General features: G+C 35.7%; 1 protein-coding gene across 1 annotated transcript; it reads left to right on the top strand.

Moving 5' to 3' along the window:
* Nucleotides 1-4794: 4794 nt before the first annotated feature.
* LOC122140015 (purine nucleoside phosphorylase-like) lies at nt 4795-16299 on the top strand. The gene is made up of 6 exons (XM_042741412.1): nt 4795-4944; nt 6484-6656; nt 9778-9881; nt 14594-14769; nt 14901-15091; nt 15755-16299. Exons 1-6 carry the CDS (start codon nt 4922-4924, stop codon nt 16000-16002), a joined length of 915 nt encoding a protein of 304 aa, XP_042597346.1. The 5' UTR covers nt 4795-4921; the 3' UTR covers nt 16003-16299.
* The last annotated feature ends 4001 nt before the right edge of the window (nt 16300-20300 follow it).

The following is a 20300-nucleotide window of genomic DNA, read 5'->3' as shown; positions in this document are numbered from 1 at the left end:
ATTGACAACAAAGGAAATCTGACTTTTACTTATATTTGTTTTTTCTGAGCTATTGGCCTGGATATGCAATATCTGATTTAAGAGTGACCTTGATTACAGGATGTGTTTTATTGGCAGACGATCCAAGTATAATGTGAGTGAAAGGCAGAAATATTATTGATTTAAAATGCCCCTAGAGGACCACATCAGTATTTTCGCAGTTAAGTAAGCACTGTGTTCTGTGAAGAGAAATGGAGGAAGAATTCCACTATTATCGTATATTGATTCAAAAGTAAGATTTTATTGACACTTAAAATGATGTAAAATGATGTCATTATTAGTCTAGTCATCTTAAGTTACAAATTGCTTTTTTGAGTAAAGAACAGGCAAGGACAGTCTAGAGGTTTCAGACTTGACATCAGTCAAGGCCGCCCAGTGGATATAGGCTTGATGAATCATTAACCTTTGCCCTTAACAAAGACAAAGGTCAGTTGATTAATTATAGGTTAAGTCCATTGTGCTGACGTCAGTCAACAAACTCCATGCAATTAGTCCAGCTCAGATGCATTATGGAGTTGCTATAGGTAAGATAATGAAGGGAGCCTTTTAAAGTCATATTGTTCTGAAAGGATGGAGGTATATCCGTGTAGTTGCAGTAGCCACTGATTACTAGTATTGTAAAAATACTATGGAAGTCAACAGCTGCAGCAACTGTTGTGCACTGAATTGTACCAAGTATGCTTGAACATTTTGTGTGTTTTTGGTCTGTTTAGATGTCTACATTGTATTGAAACCACACTAGAGTTCATTTGGAAGAAGACCGGAGTCTGGAAACACAAATGTAAACACACCCTAAGTCATTTACATTCAGATCATGATCTTTAAAGGAATAATTCACCTCAACTGTCATCAGATACTCATGTTTACGTTGTTCCAAACCTGTGCGACTCTCTTCTGTGAGCGTAAATTACTGCAAATAATATTATGTGATTCTCAAAAGAGATTTAATTTTACTTGCAGAGTATATGATGCAATGTATTGTTATTAAAGAGCATGTATCATTATTGAAATCTTATAGAAATAATGTAGTTCACAGCAGGGTAGAAGAGTCATTCACTTTGACAGCTCATGGAAGAAAGTTAGTCTAGGGTGAAATTGTGTTTTTGAGATTCAGATTTATGCAATTATTGTTTTGTTTGTGTATGTGCGTGTGACTTTTAGATGGTCTGTAGTGTTTGGAGTGACTTTATATGGTTGCATTCTTATCAGCACTCATTTGAAAAGTGAGGTGTGCTGTGATTGGCCAGCTATCCAGCACGTTGTGATTGGCCGAATGCCTCAAGCGTGAGACGGAAATGTTACGCCTCTTAACATATTGTAAAGCCTTGTCCGGCTGGAGCGACGAGACAAAAACATAAAACCCATTATAAACGTGATATAAACATGATTTCTAGTCGTGTTTTCTTTTGGAAGGCAAGTAGTTTAGCTTTCTCAATGAAACAACGTCACACACCGCAACCTTGAGTGAGCAGAGGCCGGAGGTCTAGAGTGAACATGCGGCCGGCTTGAGTGAGCAGAGGCGGGTGGCTTGAGAACGGTGTGGCATGCGGATTCTACGAAGGAGCGTACATTGGTCTTGCAGCAACCACAGGTGATGACCCCGGGCTGGATGCCGCCTCGTCCACGGTGAAAGCCGATTCGGTGATCCACAGTGCAAAGTTGATGTATTTCCTCAGCAACGAGCACGGATCAGCCCCAGGCATGTCGAAGCGGATATCGTCCTCTTTTGAAAGGCCAAACAAAGTAGTTTTGCTTTCACAGTGAAACACAGCGTCTATATGACATGGCGGCGGCGGCAACAACAATATTACAACTAGAATAAAAGGTACACCTTCTTTCTTTGCGTGAACATCTGGGCAGCGTTATGCAAATATTCCCACATAGTACGTAGATATGTGGGGGCGTGTTAGAACGAGCTGTTTCAGGAGAGCGTGGATAAGTGTTAACTTTTATAAAGAATATCTCTTTGGATTTGAGACTTTAGTCTTTGCAACTTCACAGATCTTCTTTATACACCAAGAGCTTGTAACACTCCAAAGAGAAAGGAAAATTTGAATTTGCATCATATGACCCCTTTAAAACAGAACTTTTTTCACTTGCTCAGTGTCAACTAACCAGCTATGCGTTGATGAGTGGACACCAAATCATCCTTTACCTTTACACACACACACGTGCAACACATAACATGCACTGCTGTTCTTTTACCTTGACTTCACGTTCACTGTACCCTTTTCTGTTGGGTCAGTAGAAGCTTGTTTGCTAACTGAAGGGACCCCACTGCGCTGGCAGCACATGTTGGTGAGACAGCAGGCAGATTGTATGTCTGGACACACAGTCACGGTCAGTCTCACCCATCCTCCCCACAGGGCCTCATCAAATGAAAACTGATCAAAACACAACACCAGCTGAATAGCAGCACAGAGGGAGTCAGATTGTGTTGGCTTGACAAATCTAACCATATTAATCAATAGAGAGATAGTCTCGTGCTCACCAAGGCATTTATTGGATGAAAATGTTGAAATATTATTTACTTTTAAAACAACTGTTTCCTATTTTAATGGAAGCTTATTTTTCCATAGAATTGAAATATTGAAAATATAATTGGGACTTGACATTTTGTCTCAATTGCCCTCAAGTCTATCTGTGCCGATGGTATCTCACAATTCTGACATCTCTGAATTCTTAGTTTACATGTAGTAATTATGATTTTTTACTCAGAATTCAGAGTTAACATGTCACAATTATAACTTCTTTTCTCTGGATCCTGAGTTTACGTCTTGCAAATCTGCTTTTTTTCTCTTAATTCTGAGTTTACATCTTGAGATTGTTTTGTTCTATGAAATAAAATTAAAGATCATTTCAAATAAACTCATAATTGTTAGTGTATGTCTCACAATTCTGAGAAAAAATTCATAATTGTAAGATGAAATGGTGCTATTATCTTTTTTTTTTTTCAGTAGCAGAAATATGCTTCAATAGTATTTTTATATATTTACATTTTTTTTTTCTCTGTGATGCCAATTATTTCAGTCTTCACATAATGTTTAGAAATTATTTTAATATGCTGCTTTGGTGCTAAAGAACTATTTCTTCTCATTATAATCTAAGTTAAAAACAAGGTTGTAGAAACAAAAATTCAGATATTTAGCTATTAACATGTGCTAACATTACACTTGATAGTGAGTTGACCTTGCTAACAGAGTTAGGTTAATAGTTAGCATATATGTGAATGGTACACTCACACAAATCTGTTCAGTTTCCTTTTGGATAATCATGAGTTAATTTTCAGTTGGAAATATATACTTAAACAGAAGGATTATCTTTGAACTATTGGAACTCAATGAATGTGCAATCACTTTTCTGTCCCTGTTGGTCAGTCTATGTTTTGCGTGCTGTGGACATTATGTAACTGTTACATAACTTAACATCTAGGCATGTTACTCATTGACAGGAACTACCTTGGACCCCTGACACAAAAAGCCCTGATACTGAGCTTGTTTTTTGTTTTTCTTTGTTTGGACATTATGATGGTGTTCTTAATTGTGAATTAAAATCTTAAAGCTTTTGAGACTATTATTTTGTGTTATTGAAGTTGTCAAAAGTAAACAAACCCATTCTCATTGCGCCCCGCGCTGTTTATACTGGAACTTTGCGAGAATGAATATGTCACCTAGAAACATGTATCAAGAAATTTCTTCCTTTGATTTAGTGATTGCGAACACTTAAAGGCCCTGAGTATAATACAAAAATGGGAGGGGCTTGTTTCAGTTTATCTCAAAAGCCCTGATACTGAGCTTGTTTCATTTATCAAATTTTGTGAAAAACAAGTTAGGTATTTTGCTTAATTGTGGTTTCTCATATAATGTTCAGATTAGGTTATTTTCCATATTACAGTAAGTTATCAGCTTAATATGTCTGTGTATATGTCTGTGATGACTCAGACACTGCTGTAATTGCATTAGTGTATTTAGATTTCGAGTCGCACCTCTCCAATAATACTGAGTCTGCCAATCCATTTCCAAGCCACAGTATAAAGGCTTTTGAGAATTAGAATGGACCCTGAAGCTCTAAGCTATAACGTATTAAGTAATCGCACGGCTCAGTAAAGTGCACAAACATGTAAAAGTGTTTTCTATTTACCATAGTATAAGTCACTCTGCCCCTTCTGACAGTCTTACAGACTCGATGTGGGTAGACAATATGTTTTATAATTTTTTCAAGCCATGGTCATTGTACAGCATCTACAAAGCAACTTTGGACAAATGGGTTTTCCCAATTTATTGGGGCAAAAAATTATATTATATTGATTCAGCAGAAATGTATTAGCTGTTTTAGCATCTTTAAAGGGTCAGAAAGTTCTTCCAAAATAAAAAAATAATTTTGAAAATGTTAATTTTTTTTGAAAATGTTAAAAAAATGTGTGTGTATGTGTGTGTATAGAAGTCATTGGAGACCAAAGTTGTTTAGGACCCCAGTGAATCTCATTGTATGGACAGAAACTGTTTAAAATATATTTTCTATTTCATAGAAGATGTATATTATTTTATATATATTCTTTAAAAAAGATTACCAGTAGGCTACAACATAAACAAAATGTAGTGCATTACAACCTGTACACTAGCCTGTGTTTGTCTGCATTTTGAGTAAATTGTATTTATTTTAATGTCTGAAGGTAAAGTTTCTCAGGAGACAGTGTCATATAATTTCTTGGAAAGGATATGGAGATTTCTCGCTCTCACCATTTATGCAGCCAATGAGATGAGACCTTCTAGTCCTTTAAGAGGTTATCCAGTCCCTGTCTCTTTCTCTCTTATCTGTTTGATAAGACAAGTACACACTTTTTGCAGGTGCTGTCAGCCTGTGACTACCTGTGATTGAGATCATGCACACCAAGGAAAACTCATGGTAAATTTGAGTTTTATGTCATTGATATAATTTACATACCAGACAATGTATAAAGCAATTATTATTAAAAGCATTATTGTTGAAAACTTGTTTATATTTACTATTTTTTGAGCTAAAGAGTCAGTATGTGTAATTTGGATTCACAGCTGTTATCTTAGAGTATGATCTTTTATGCATTTTATCAATTCAGTAAGGTCAATAAAAATATATCAGGGCTGCCAAACACAGCTGAGTCACAATATGGAGCAGAATTATCTTTAAATGAGATGCAAATTAAATAGAGCCTTGACAACTGCATGCTGTAAATTAGTGTTTTGGAGTCTTCAAAACTACTCTGAAACTCTGAATGTGTCCACTGATTGCATTTTCACTCTTATTTCTTCTAGGCTTTAACCTTTTCAGCTTTGAACACATTGTGGCAAATTTATACTTTCAGATTGTTGCTACAAGCCAATTTTCAAATATCAAGAGGTGGTTTTTGTGGTTTCAATCATATAAGTTAATTTCCTGTGTGCTTTATACAGAACACATTTTCAATAACAGACTCAGGAAATCTTGAGATGGTATAAAAATGATGTGGTCTTTTACAGTGCAGTTGTTGTGAGTTAAAGTAAAATAGGCTTGATTGTTCTTACATTAATGTTAAGGTCTGTTCTGTATTTCCCTATTGTGTATTGATATTTGCATTTACAGTACATTTATTCATTTAGCACATGCTTTTATCCAAGTCGACTTACAATTTGCAGAATACATCAAGCAATTCATCTTAAAGAGGCGAATAGACACAGGAAGTGCTCATAATACTAAGTTTCAGGCATTGTTCAAATAAGGACAAGCTAGACTGGGATTATGTTAAGAGAAGCAAAGGTTTTTTTTTTTTTAGGATGAAGTCAGATGGTGACGAAAGAGATGAGTTTCAGCTGTCATTTGAAAATTGTCTGGGAAAATGTTTTATATCTGATCAGAGAACATATCCCTACTTTTTGAAACAAACAAACAAACAAACAAACAAACAAACAAAAAAATTAAAAATAGTAATAATAAGTTAATCAGCATGTTTCTTGTTTTCCAGTTTTTTTTATCTTATTTTTATTAGTCTTTATAAAACAAAAATAAACAATTTTTTTTTTTTCAGATTTATCTTAAGGGAAAAAATATGCTGAAGGAGCAGAAAACAAACTTAATTAATAAGATCTTAATATTATGTATATTATTCTATTTTAAAACAAGAACAAAAAAGAATTAATGTTTTCAAAAGGTCTGGCATTGCACAAATTAAATATAATATGAATATAAAATATTGGTTTTAAAATTTAAAAATAAACCAGTTGGTAATTAATTATCTTGATGCTTTTAATTTATTCAAATGATGTTGAATTTGCAATTTGAAAGATCATCATGTTTCTCATTGTAAGCACAGACTTATAATCAGAAGCTTGTATTTTGCCACTTAGCATCTTATCTGACACAATTTGAGCAGTTATCAATGTGACCTGTTCTAATGCATATGGCCATAATTCATTCTTTCTCCTGACTCAGCTGCTGTTCCTTTGATGACTGCAAACTGACTACAGAATGGCTGCTGAGCAGGACGAGACACAGACCAAAGATAGCTATCGTGTGCGGCTCTGGACTGGGACTTCTCGCAGACAATGTCTCAAATAAACAGACCTTCCGCTATGAGGACATTCCCAATTTCCCAGTGAGCACAGGTACCAGATTCATGGAAGCATATCAGAGCTGAACTGAAGGAAGAGTTTACACCAATTCTTTCTCTTTTTCTTTCTTTCTTTCTTTCTTTCTTTCTTTCTTTTTTTTTTTCTTTCTTTCTTTCTTTCTTTCTTTCTTTCTTTCTTTCTTTCTTTCTTTCTTTCTTTCTTCAGAAAAACCCTCTAGCTCCTGCACATTTTCAGGTTTTCCAGTATCTTTTGCATATTGACCCCTTTCCAACAGTGACTGTATTATTTTGAGATCCACCTCCTTACACTGATTACAATTGAGGAGTTGTTGAATCAAACTACAGAAACATTATGTTTCTGTAAAAAAAAAATGATTTGGCTTATGCAATAATAAAGCAAAGGATAGAGTCGGTTGATGTTCTTTTGTTAATTTACACAGCGTGGTCATTTCAGTCAGCATGTTGAGTCTATAAAAAAGCCACTAGACAGATACGGGAGTTGTTGCTAATGCAGGGAGCAAATCTGCTCAGAGGCACAGAGGTTTTCATTCTGTCCCTCATTGTATTGTATGGTTAACAAATTATGACCAGCTCCTGGTAATATGAGCTACAAAATGAATAACTACTGCCTATGAATAAAATATCATGACTGGAGCAAAAATAGCCCCTAATATCTGCCACAGGGAGTTCATACTATGATATCTTGGACAGGTTTAAATATTTATATGGCGAGGTGAATAATCTTGAGAAGCATTCAGATGCATCACATGATATTTGCACTACCTGTAGCAGGTGTGTGTGTGTGTGTGTGTGTGTGTGTGTGTGTGTGTGTGTGTGTGTGTGTGTGAGTGTGTGGGTACTTGAATGACGGCTGAAGAATAAGAGCGCTTGTAATTAAGGGAAAGTATAATAAGGGTCTTAGAATCCATTTGTGTTGTCATTCTTTCTCTAATCCACTTCATAATTTAAATATGCTGGTTTATGGAGATCAACAGAAGAATGACTGACAGTTTGAATAATGAGAACTATGGATGCTCTGTGCTCATTTTTTAAATAATAAATTCTTCGCATTGCCTATTGCATCAGTCATATAAATCACCAAGTGTCAAATCAAAATCAAATAAATCAAAATTCAAATCACTTTAGTGTCACTACACCATATAAAAAGTGTAAAATGGATGTAAAAAGTCTCTACCAACAAATTATACATTTATATATTTCATTTAGCTGTGTGTGTGTGTGTGTGTGTGTGTGTATATATATATATATATATATATATATATATATATATATATATATATATATATATATATATATATATATATATATATATATATACATCATTAAACTAAACTCATTAAGGTTTAAGGTTTAACTTTGCAAAATATGCACAACACTTATTTTTCTTTAAAACAAATTTAGATAATTTGGAATTTTTAAGCATAACTAAATTTCTCTCAGAACTTTTCTCATTACAGTCATTGTTTTGCCAAATTGCATGACAATCTGATCAGGCAGCATGCACCGAAACGTTCATTTGCTCATTCATTTTTACAATGTTGCAGGAAATACATTTCACGGTGAGTGTAATAGCCCCCCTCTCTGAGTGAGTTTTTTTCCCCTCAGAGTCATTCGTCAATGCTCGTGCAAGAAAAGAGGAATCGGCCCCTGCAAAACAGAGCTATTATTCCAGCAGAACCTCATTACGCTGCAGGTTTTAGGGCCAAACACATCTCATCAGCCAAAATTCAAGGTTACATTTACATAAGCTCCCATTCACTTGGCTCAGTCGGCTTGTCCCTATGTCAAAGTAAGTTCCTGAAGCCGCAAACAAACTGTAGCCTCCTACTTGCTCATAATTTTGCTCCACCTGTTTGTACACTAATGATACACAATCAGTCTCACTAATGCCATCCTTGATGACATCAGCAGTCATCCCTAAGCAGCAGATATCAACTTTTCTGATGCTGAATGAGCATGCAAATGCAAATCGATGAACTTCCAAATACAGCCAAACAAGCAGGATCTCTGAGACTCGGGAATAGTCATTAGTCAGTTAACGTTATATTGTAGAAAAGGATTAGATGGCTTCTGTTATCAATAGCAGCATCTGACCCTCTATATGTTCATTACAAGAGAGGTTATTAGATGAATAACCCCTTAGGTAGATGCAATATATTAAGAGGGCAAAGAGTAAATGCTTTACAGCAGGAGGTTTTTAATCAGTTAAAGATACAGTTGTGCTCATAAGATTACAACCCCCTTGCAGAATATGATATATGTTAATCATTTTAACAAAATGAGAGGGATCATTAAAATCGCATGCTATTTTTTAATTTATTTTTTATTGAGTTATAAATAATAACTGAATTTGTAAAAATGATCCCATTCAAATGTTTACGTTCCCTTGAATCTTAATACTGTGTGTGTGTCATTTCCTGGATGATCCATGACTGTCGAGTTCCATAATTGAAAAATTTAACTGCCTGCTGTTCTTCAGAAAAAATCCTCCAGCTACTGCACATTCTCAGGTTTTCCAGCATCTTCTGCATATTGACCCCTTTCCAACAGAGACTATATGATTTAGAGTTTAACTGAGGGACTGTATCTGTATCTGTAACTGTATCTATTACAAAAGGTGAAAACATTTAATGATGTTCAAGCATCAGTAAATGTTTTCATCTTACTGAGCATCAGTAAATGTTTTCACCTTTTAAAAAAAAAAAGCTTATTGAGGAGAGTACTTAATAAAAAATAACATGCAATTTTCATGATCCCTCTTATTTTGTAAAAAGTGTCTCATTTTGAAAATATTTTCAGACTTAATGGTATTATAGAGTTTGTCGTGTTACTCTCATAAAATTCTTACCTCAAGGTTGTATCTCCGGATTTAATGCCACAATTAAACTGCAATTACAATTTTATATGTAATATAAATATTGTATAACTGCAATATGTTATGTTATATTTATATTTTAAAATATATAAAAATTATATATAGGCTATGTATTTTTGGCCAAATAATGCATAAAATACTTTTTTCAAAAACATGGAAAAAATCTTACTGACCAAAATCTTTATGAATCATCTGGTTTATATAGAACATAAAAATTTGTATATGTTTTTTACTTATATGTTTGTCTTTTTGCACATAGTTCCAGGTCATGAAGGATGCCTGGTGTTTGGTCAAATCAAAGGCAAGTCGTGTGTCTTTATGCAAGGAAGGTTCCATCTCTACGAGGGTTACTCATTGTGTAAGGTGAGCTCAAAAATTGGTTTGATGTCTCTGTTGCAGGTACTACCACAACCATCTTGTTTTCCTTTCACTTAACTGACTCAACTTCATCTTGCCTTTCGATAGGCTTCTTAGATGCATCCATTTATAATACTTACAAACTCAGTGGCTTCTGTGCTTGAAGTAAAAGCTATTTTACAAACTCCGTTTTTGGCATCAGTGTCTCATAAAATAGTGTAGTGTGTGCTTCAAATAGTGGCCTTTGTGTCTCTTAGCATCACCTCAAGGACAAGAGAACTTGTTGTAAACAGCTCCTATTTGTAAAAACAGAAAGTAGCTGTTACCTCCTGTATGGGCCATTAACTTTATCTGTCACAATCAGGAGCCACACGGTATGAATACAGAGGCTGAATGCTGAGAATGCAGGTGCGGAGGAAAAAACAAACTGCTCGCTGCTGCTCTCATTCTCATTTCAAAGCAGTTCTTTGACATTGTTCAGTTTGCACTTGTAGTCCGTTGTGACCGTGAATTTTATTCTCAGGAGAGAAAACACTTTTGTTTTCCTTTAAAAATGGAACAGCATGCATTAACATATTAACCTGTGTATTAATTGTGAATACATTTTCAAATTGGTTGAAAGTCTTAGTTAATTTACAAGTTTTCAATGTTAATTTATCCCAGAGTTCAACTAAGCAGCATGAATTATGTGAGCTTTCTGCTTTCTCTCCATCAAAGTCTGTTCAGGGGAATAATTTATCTGTTGCACATGGGGCCGGAAAGCCACTTTTTACTAAATTACAGAGGAATCTACAACCTCTTGCCCTGGGGTGGGACTGTCACTGTAATTGCAGCCCTGACAACATGACACAATGCATTACAATCAGTTGTCATGGCCACCGTGCCCTCTACAGCCAGCCAAGAGCTTTTCACTCTTAATACGCTGCTAGGGCATTAAATCCATCAGCCCCCTGTATAAGCAAACTCCAGTCTTTCAAAACACTATTTTGTATTTAATGTCTTAATGGCTGTGGCACATAAAACACACTGACACTGCATCCCAATTTGCATAGCAGCCTACCCGTTTTAAATCAGATGTTGGTGATTCTCAGATCTTATCAGGCAAATGTTGTAAATAGTATCTTTTTGGTATATTTTCACACATGACATTAGCATTGCTAGTGCAACGTACTAACATTTGTCTCCCAGGTATATATTTTTCATTCACTTTTTGCATAAAAAGAAAAGGATTGTGTGGATGAACTTGCCAAAGCATTTTTAAAAACTGTGAATTTAAAAATAAATGTATTGAAAGGTTTGAATTTAGCTTGATGCTAATAATAATATGCAATAATAATATTATTATTAGAATTAATAATAATATTAGATTTGTAGCTTTATTTATTGTTAATAATTTTAATAAAAAATTATTGTAGCTAGTTACCAAGAAAACGTTTTTAATTTTCATTTACAGTAAGTTGACGTTTTATTTCAGATTTATTTCAGTTGCTAAGAATGATTTTAATAATTTTGGTTTTAGTTAACTATAACAACACTGATGCTAATGCAAGATATGCAGATTAAATTTTATGACTCATGCGTGGTCTTCCTCTAACGTATCAATTAGTTGTAAACAGCTCAATTAGTGCATAATTGTTTTTGAAGCTCCTCATATAATGAGCAGTAGCTCGACCAATCTGGTTATTAAATCCTTTGTCAAACTCTGACAGCTGGTTTGTAAATGCACCTTCAGTCCACTGTTCATTTCCCTTTAGCTGACTCATATCTGAGTCACTGTGCAAATCTGTGCCAACTCACTGTGCCTTAAAAGTGCACCCCAGTCATTTAATTTACGGTTTAGGATGTAAACTTGCTTTCACGTTTGCCCTTGGTAACACAAACAGTTATTATGGCTTGTTTAAGTGATATCTTTGTTATGGAGAGATGTGCTGTGGAGGGTAATTGGACAGTCGAGCTTGTTTAGCCATTCACTGACCTCTGTTTCTCTGCAGCAAGTAAAACAGCTTTATGGTGTTCAGATGCATTTAGAGGGCTTGTTTAAACTGAAAAGAGGGCATTCACACAACATGCATTTTTTGCATTCCACTCTGCTGCTTTTTAGACAGGCATATTTTAACGGCATGACTGCGTCTTATGTCTTTTGAAGCGCTTCAGTTCAAGCGGCATGCGAACTGATCATCTCTTCTTCTTTACTAGTTATAGCATGAAATAATCATGAATGAACATCAGAAGGTATCTTGTTTCAGACGTGGAAAGACATACATGGTGCTCTCATATTATTGTAGCCCAGTTTGTGCTGATTACAATGTTATCAGACATTTAGCCATTTATATGTTTATAAGCAACTGAAAAAAGCACAAGTGTCAGGGCATGTCAAAACTTCTCCAGGCCCCCAAAACACCTTCAGACCCCAGAGGGTTAACGTAATAAAAAAATGGTGTATTGACGTCTTTCTGCGGTTGAAACAAAATACCTTCTGATGTTCATTCATGATTATTTCATGCTTTAAAGACCACCAACGTTAATCTACTCTCCTGTCTGCTTTGTTTCTGCCCTTTAAACTGTCTGATATTTCCTAAATCTTCTCATCAGTAAATGTAACCAGCACTATTTTATTGTTCACTAAACCCTGTCCAGTTTAAGTAAATGATAAATGTGCAATGAGTATTTGAATTAAATTAATTTTTCAGCACAAACATGTCTCCTTTCTATGCTGGATTATTACAGATTTCACCTCATTATTGCACTTTTTGGCAAAATTAACATTGCTTGCACATATCATACATAATAGAATATTTGTCTTTTTCTGATCTCTAATTTGCTTAATTTAGTAAATACAGTGCTAAATAAAAATACAGAGTGCAATGACGTAATCAGCAAGCGCAAATTATTCTTAGTGAATTTCCTCCTTTAATTACTTGTCTTATTACAAAATTGAAATATATGCCAATTCATACAGTGCCAAGACATACAAGATTTTCGTAAAGACATATTCTCATTACTCGATAATAGTGCACATTAATCAAGCTGCCGGTGACGGGTAATCAACAGACCATCTACTGTAGATCTATAATGCAGCACTTATAGACCAATTCTCTCAGGAGAGTCAAAGACTCAAAAATGAAGTGATCTGATCTCTGAGAGTTTACAATCCACAAAGAAGTCAGCTTTGATTTAGAGGGTACCAGATTGGGGCGTATTTCCTGAGAATGCCGGTCCACCTCGTTGACCCTTCTGTGTATGTGGCCGTGTTGCTTGTGGCAGCCCCGCACGTCCACCCTGGTTCGTCAGCTGGAGAGCAGGCTGACAGACTGTGACATCCCTATTGAGCTGTGCTATACTGAGCCCACAAGTTCATTATTCATCTCCTGCTCGCACTGACACCTCCGTTAATGGCTCTCTGCTTTACAATCCTATATTTATCCCATTTAGAATCACTAAAGCTTATTTAATACTAGCCTAAAACTGTGAGGCACTGTGGAATACCATTGCACATTTAGGCTTGTGGATGTTGTCATAATCACACAGTCTTCTGAAATGAAACGAGGCCCCTTTCCAATGCAATGTAACTGTAAAAATAAATAAATGATAATAATTTGATTACAAACAAATGTATAAACATATAAATAAATGTTGGTCCAGGGCCGTTTAAGACCATTTTGGCACCCCAAGTGAGATCCGTATTGGCATTAAATAAATAAATGTAAATTAAATTAAATGAAAGTATGAATAAATTAAATAATTTTATAAAACATAAACTATATATTTATATATAATTGTCTTTTTGTTCAATTTTGAATCTGGCAGATCTTCATTTCATTAAATGAATGAAATCAAGATTTTTTTTTATATTTCCAGTATGTTAATGAATAATGACACAATTATTCAAAATATTCAAAAATATATATATTTTTTAAATATATAGCAAAACTTTGGTCATGGAAATCATAACATGGGTTATGTTCCTGAAGCTGTCATTCATTTAAAATTAATGTTATTTCAATGTACACTCAATTTTTTGTATTTCTAATCACGTTCTTCCTGATAACATTATGCAAATTATATGTGAAAATACAGTCTCGTTATGTTAATGTTAAAGGGACAGTTTACCCATAAATGAAAATTCTGCCATCATTTACTCACCCTGAAGATATTTGGAAGAATGTTGATAACCAAACAGGTGCTACTGACTTCCATAGTAATTTCTTTCCATACTATGGAAGTCAATGGCTACCGTCAACAACATTCGAAATATCTTATTTTGTCCTCAGCAGAACAAAGAAACTCATACGAGTTTGGAAGAACTTGAGAATGAGTAAATGATGACACTTTTCAATTTTGGGTGCACTTTAACAAGGGTGTTGGGCCACTCTTTGGTGCCCCCTCCTGATGGTGGAGCCCCAGGTGACCGACTAGATCGCCTGTGCCTATAGAAATGACCCTGTGTTGGTCTCCTGTTTTGTTATATTTGTTTTGCTTTATTTCTGAAATTGTGATTATTTTCATATCCAAACTTGAGAAGATGCAAAAAACGCACATACCACACGCTATTTTTTACATGTCTGACTTCCATATATTCCATTAAATACGTCTGAACTTGAGAGGCAATGGCTCATTAATGTAATAAGTTAAAAGTGAAAATGATATACTTGACAGTTTAGTCAGAGAGATTCCCTGCTGGGAGTAACAGCTTGTTTTTTCTGTGGGAATTTTTGCAGGTTACATTCCCCATGCGGATCTTCAAGCTGATGGGTGTGGAGACCATTGTCGTAACAAATGCCTCTGGAGGTCTTTGTCAGGATTTCAAAGTGGGAGACATCATGGTCATTAAGGACCATATTAACTTGCCAGGGTTTGCTGGGCAGCACCCACTGTGCGGACCCAATGATGAACGGTACGCAGATAAGGGAGAGAAAAAGACAGAATAAAGTGTAAAAGAGAGGGAGGAGGTATTGGATATTATTTTACAGAACTGTTTTCCATTTAATGGAAAAGATGGTGCGTTTTCTTTCATCTATTCCTCAGATTTGGGATCCGGTTTCCTTGCATGTCTGATGCTTACAGCAAAGACCTGAGGAAACTAGTTTTGGACATCACTGCTGAGCTGGGCTACTCTAATTTTGTGCGTGAGGGGGTCTACTGTATGGTTAGTGGACCCAACTTTGAGACCATTGCTGAGGCACGCATGCTGCACATCTTGGGAAGCGACTCTGTTGGTATGGACTACCACAATACACGAAGGAAAAAATTTTTTTTTTACTAAACAGTAGACAATGAGTCTCAACAATTAACTTTAATAAATAAGATAAAGAACTTTTTAGGAATATAAATAGTAATAAAAATCACTGAAACTTAGTTCCTCATTGCTGCATCAGTGTCCTTTCTCTGAGGAGTTTGAATGATTTAACAAGCTGTTTTCTAGTGCCTGTCCTTTAATCTGCCTTTCATGAAAATTATAACTGGTTAAGAATGATGTGCCATAGTAGCAGAGGGGACCTGTCATGTTTACTGATGGAGATTAGGCCAACCCAAAAGGGGCAAAGTGGCCCACTTTAATCAATGTGATTAGTTTAATCAGTGATCTGAATAACTCTCTTGACCATATGATTGGCATAAACTATACTCTCATGACTGGTCCTCTGATGAGCTGAATGATGTCTTAGATAATTGGGCTCCGATTACCAGTCCAGTTCCTAGTTCCTGTGTGAGTCCTTCTTCCTGTGTATCCAACAAGACCCCAATAGTACTCATTAAGTATTAAGTGAGACCAAGACCCGGTCTGCTTTATTAATGAATCACCTACTGTGCCACAACAGAGATGACTGCCATTTAATTAAGAGTCTCTCTCTGTTTCTCTTTTCCTCCTGCTGCCCTCTCAGGCATGAGCACAGTTCCTGAGGTGACGGTAGCCAAGCATTGCGGACTGCGGGTCCTGGGTCTCTCGCTCATCACCAACAAGGTTTCTCTGGACTACAGCCGTGAGGAGAAGGTGAATCACGAGGAGGTGCTGCAGATCAGCAAGATGAGAGCTGAGATGCTCCAGAATGTGCTCTTAACCTTCATTGCTCGCTCTCATCAAGTGGAGACCATCAACAACAGCAACTGCATCTACTCAAATGCTGTGTAGGGTCATTCATACCAGCTGAATTGAGGGCACTGTGAAAGTCATGTGAATCTATAGTACTACAGATCTTGAAGGCTCGCTGTTATGGTTAGCCTTTTTAAGCTGGTTGAATGAAAATTTCCAATGTCAGATGTTATAGTGCCTTTGTGGAGGATGTATTTGATCTTCAGACTGTGATTGTTGCGTTGTTACACTATAGTATTTCCCTAACTGTAAAAAGGAAATATGTAAATAACCAAAATGTACAATGTAAATAAATCACCCTCAGTTGAAATGATGTAATAAACATTTGACTGCTCAGATGGAACATGCATTTAAAAGCCAAAAATAATTAAATAAATAAGTAAAAATCAATTATAAATAATATAACCTATAGGGTGCTTAATCTACACTACAAGAAATGTACTTTTGTAAATGTAAAAAAAAAAAAAAAAAAATCTATATTCGAATTAGGCATTGTATTGTGTTTTAAGATTTACATTAATTGTACATCTATACTTTTATCCATTTTATCCAAAGTGACTCACACTTTATTCAAAGTACACCTTTGTTTATCGGTTCTTGCTTTTCCTGGAAATCAAACCCATAATCTTGGTGTTGTTAACAGCATGCTCTATTGCTTTTGTATGAAGGCCAGACTTAAAGAAAGTGTCTGTAAGCTGTATAATAGAATAACAGAAAAGTTACTGATAATTTTATGCCAGGACATCATCTGTTTTTCTGTATATTTTTTAAAAAATAGCTAGCGGTGATACATTTTGTATATGTGACAAGATCAACAAATGTATTACGCCCCACATAACAATGTTTAGCTGTTTAGCGTCAGCAATTTGCCACTGCTGCTAGATGCAGTAACTACACCTATACATATATAAAATATATATTTGATATTCAATATTCTTTTATTCTGCAGAACACAAATGATGATATTTTGAAGAATGTTTCAACTGTTTTTGGTCCATACAATGAAAGTCATTGGTGTTCAGAACAACACTGGACCCCTTTTACTTTCTTTGCATGGATTAAAAATAAATAAATATTTTTGTGTGTGTGTGTTCTACAGAAGAAGGTCATACATATTTGTAAAAGCCTGATGATGAGTAAATTATCCATTCTAGTATTCATTCCAAAAGTTTTCATAGGTGTTTACGACTTCAAGGGGTCATGAACTTAAACCAAAATTCCCTTGATATTTTGACACATAAAAGAGGTAATTTCCTGTTTCCTCGTTAATTTTAAAAACATTTTATATTGAAAGCAGTCTGCCAAAACAAAAGGTTGTGGAATATGCCACTCTATGATGTAATAGTGTGGCTAAACACCGCCTCCACCTAAAAGATCAACGCCTGCTTCTCATACAGTCTATCCTGCTTCTACATCGCTGCCTGTTTAGCCCCAACCCTAGATTCGCACATGTAGTGTAAATAACTAGAGGTGAATGTAGGTCAACGCAGAAACCAAACGTTAAAATCGTTCTGAATACAACAAGATGCTGTGCAGTGCCAAGCTGTGCGTTGGAAAAACAGTCTTCGCATTGCCTTCCTTCCAGTCCCAACATTACGTTCCTGTGGCTCAGTGGTAGAGCATTGCATTAACAGCGCAAAAGGTTGTGGGTTCAATTTCCAGGGAACACATGTTAGGTAAAAAATGTTAGCCTGAATGCACTGTAAGTCGCTTTGGATAAAAGCATCTGCTAAATGCATAAATGTAAATGTAATTACATCCCTACGTCTGTAAGAACTTGGTCCTTGGTTCACTTAATTTTAACCGTGGATTCGTTTACAAACAAGGAACAATTCACGGGACACGGGATTCGACAGAAAGATTGAAAATAAAATACAAAGCTGTGCCAGCTATATTGAATCCAACAGTAATGTTGCACCAATGTGAGCCTACAATCAGCCATGCCTATTCAAACTGAGCATTCTAATGAGAGGGGTCAAAAACAGGACAGAAAATAGCCTATTACTTCTAAATTATGATGTTTTCTGATGTACAAATCTGACATTATAAGGAGACCCCAGAGAACAGTACAAAATAATAAAGACAGTTCGTAACCCCTTTAATTATTTATTTAGCATTTTCTCATAATTCTTATACCCTTTTGTTATTGCACCATTGAGTTTTCTGTTATCATGAGCGTATGGACATGGATTCATTTTCAATGCATCATGAACCATGAATGTTTTAAATCAATTTCCAATAAAACATCAAATCTCATATCTTAATATATGAGGTGTAGATGAGTGGTTAAGGATATGCAGGTGCTGCTTTTTTCCCATGCGTTTATGAGCTAGTGTCCATAAAAATACCAACTTGGGGCAAAATATTTTGAATGACCCTCAAACTGACAAAAACTTTCACTTTTTCTCTTCTAAGATCTAACTCTTTGGGTCAAAAAGTCATTCTTCTAATTAGCACCATCTTATAATGAGTATTCTTATCAATAAAATGGATTTTTTACTTTATTGAAGTTTTGACTGTGTTGCGGGCATAACCTTCTTTGAATGTCAAGTACAGAAACCAAAAGTTCGCCTGGCCCAAATTCATTTAAATACAGACATTCGAATTCCTGTTTTTTGGAGTCAGCATGAAATACTTTTTTCCCTTCTGAACAGTCTTTAGGTCTTTGAAAGTTCTGCTAGAAAGGCAGATCTTAAAACTCTTTTCAGACTGTTAAATCTCTCACTGAACATAAGGCTGAACTTCGACCATTTAAGCTCCACATACATTAGCAAGGACGAAATGGCTTATTGTGGTATAATCAGAGAAATCCAGACTTGCTATTTCCCCACAATGCCACCACAGTTAGAAGGTGTTCCACAATACCCAGGACAAAATGTCTGTGTGGTTGCTGATAGGCGTTCTAGGCTATTTGCTGCATCTTCAGGATCTGAGGGACAAAAAGTACTTTCTTACTGTCGTAAATCCAGGCTGAGACTGCCTGCAATCAGACTTCCTAAAAATAGCTGGCAATTAACTTGGGAGCAAAGTTGAATTACTTTGTAAATGGCTGAGTGAGATGCAAATTACTGGAAAATATGAATGTAAGCAGTTTTCATATCACAATTATTTTAGTGAAGACATTTCTATTATGAAAAACAAAGTCAAATTTGCAAGTAAGATATAATTTAAAATCAGTGTATGAGTGATCAAGACAAACAAAAAATAATGACAAAAATGGTTCCCCATTTCCCACTGCTTGCTCAGCAGTGATTTGCTTAATGGATAAATTGCTCTTCCATGAATAACTGAGGCATCTTTTTATAAGGAGAGTTTTCAAGATGTGCTTCTATATTAACTATAAAAAGTTACACAGACAACAAAAATGGACTCAAATTTTTATCACACAAGCAGAATTATGATATGGATCTATATCAGCACATCTGTGATTACCTGTGGCCTTGTGCCTATATGCACAAGTCACAGCTGTGCTGATTTACCATATTGCACTCTTTCTCATATGAAACTGCTTATATATATATATATATATACAGTACAACAGTTCTATAGCATATGAAGCTGAACTTCTGAAATAAGTTTATGATTGCTATGATTCTGATTGTATATGGTGTTTGTATATGGTTTTTATGTGTGGATGTGTTGTTTAGTTGTGCAGGTGCCACTGTTTACTTGCTACGGTGTGATGCAAGCTCCTCACAACAATACTCTGCAGGAGTGTTTCATAATGGCCTCGCTTCACACTACAACTGTCAGCCAACCCATCTGTGTGTCTATACAGCAAATAGTGGCCAACACCACAAACATATACCACATCAAGTGCTAAGAAACTCCATTGGTGTGTTGTGATAACATCTGGACGCACCATTAGCACCATGCAGTCTAATTTAAGCTCATTTTACTCACTCTGCCAGACTACCAGGGAAGTTTCTAATTGCATGAGGGTGGCTGTGTGGGGTGAACTGTCCATCTATCTGTCTGCCTGCCTACCTGCCAGGCAGGATGCCGTGACAGAGGACCAGAGATCCAGCCGTCATTGTCTGGGCAGAGCCTCATTAATTAACATATGGAGAGCAATTATCTCATGGGTCATTGCTCATCTTTTTATGAATTAATGTTCTGTAAATAAGAGAAAACTAACAAGAAAACTGAACTAGGGAATGATGTCCGCAGAGGCAAAAGGAAAATTAATTTCATAAGTTCAGTGTTATTGGATCAATTCTTACACAAAGCACATACACACGGCATACAGAAAAGTTTGTCCTCCTGGAAGATGACATCTCTGAATTGTGAAAGCCAAACTATTAGTGTTTTTTTTTTTCCAGATAAAGCCCTGTGTC

This window comes from Cyprinus carpio, chromosome B16 (assembly GCF_018340385.1).
Source record: "Cyprinus carpio isolate SPL01 chromosome B16, ASM1834038v1, whole genome shotgun sequence".
In the NCBI taxonomy this organism is placed as follows: domain Eukaryota; kingdom Metazoa; phylum Chordata; class Actinopteri; order Cypriniformes; family Cyprinidae; genus Cyprinus; species Cyprinus carpio.
The sequence above is the reverse complement of the archived record's forward strand: the minus strand, read 5'-3'. Positions and strand labels throughout refer to the sequence as shown.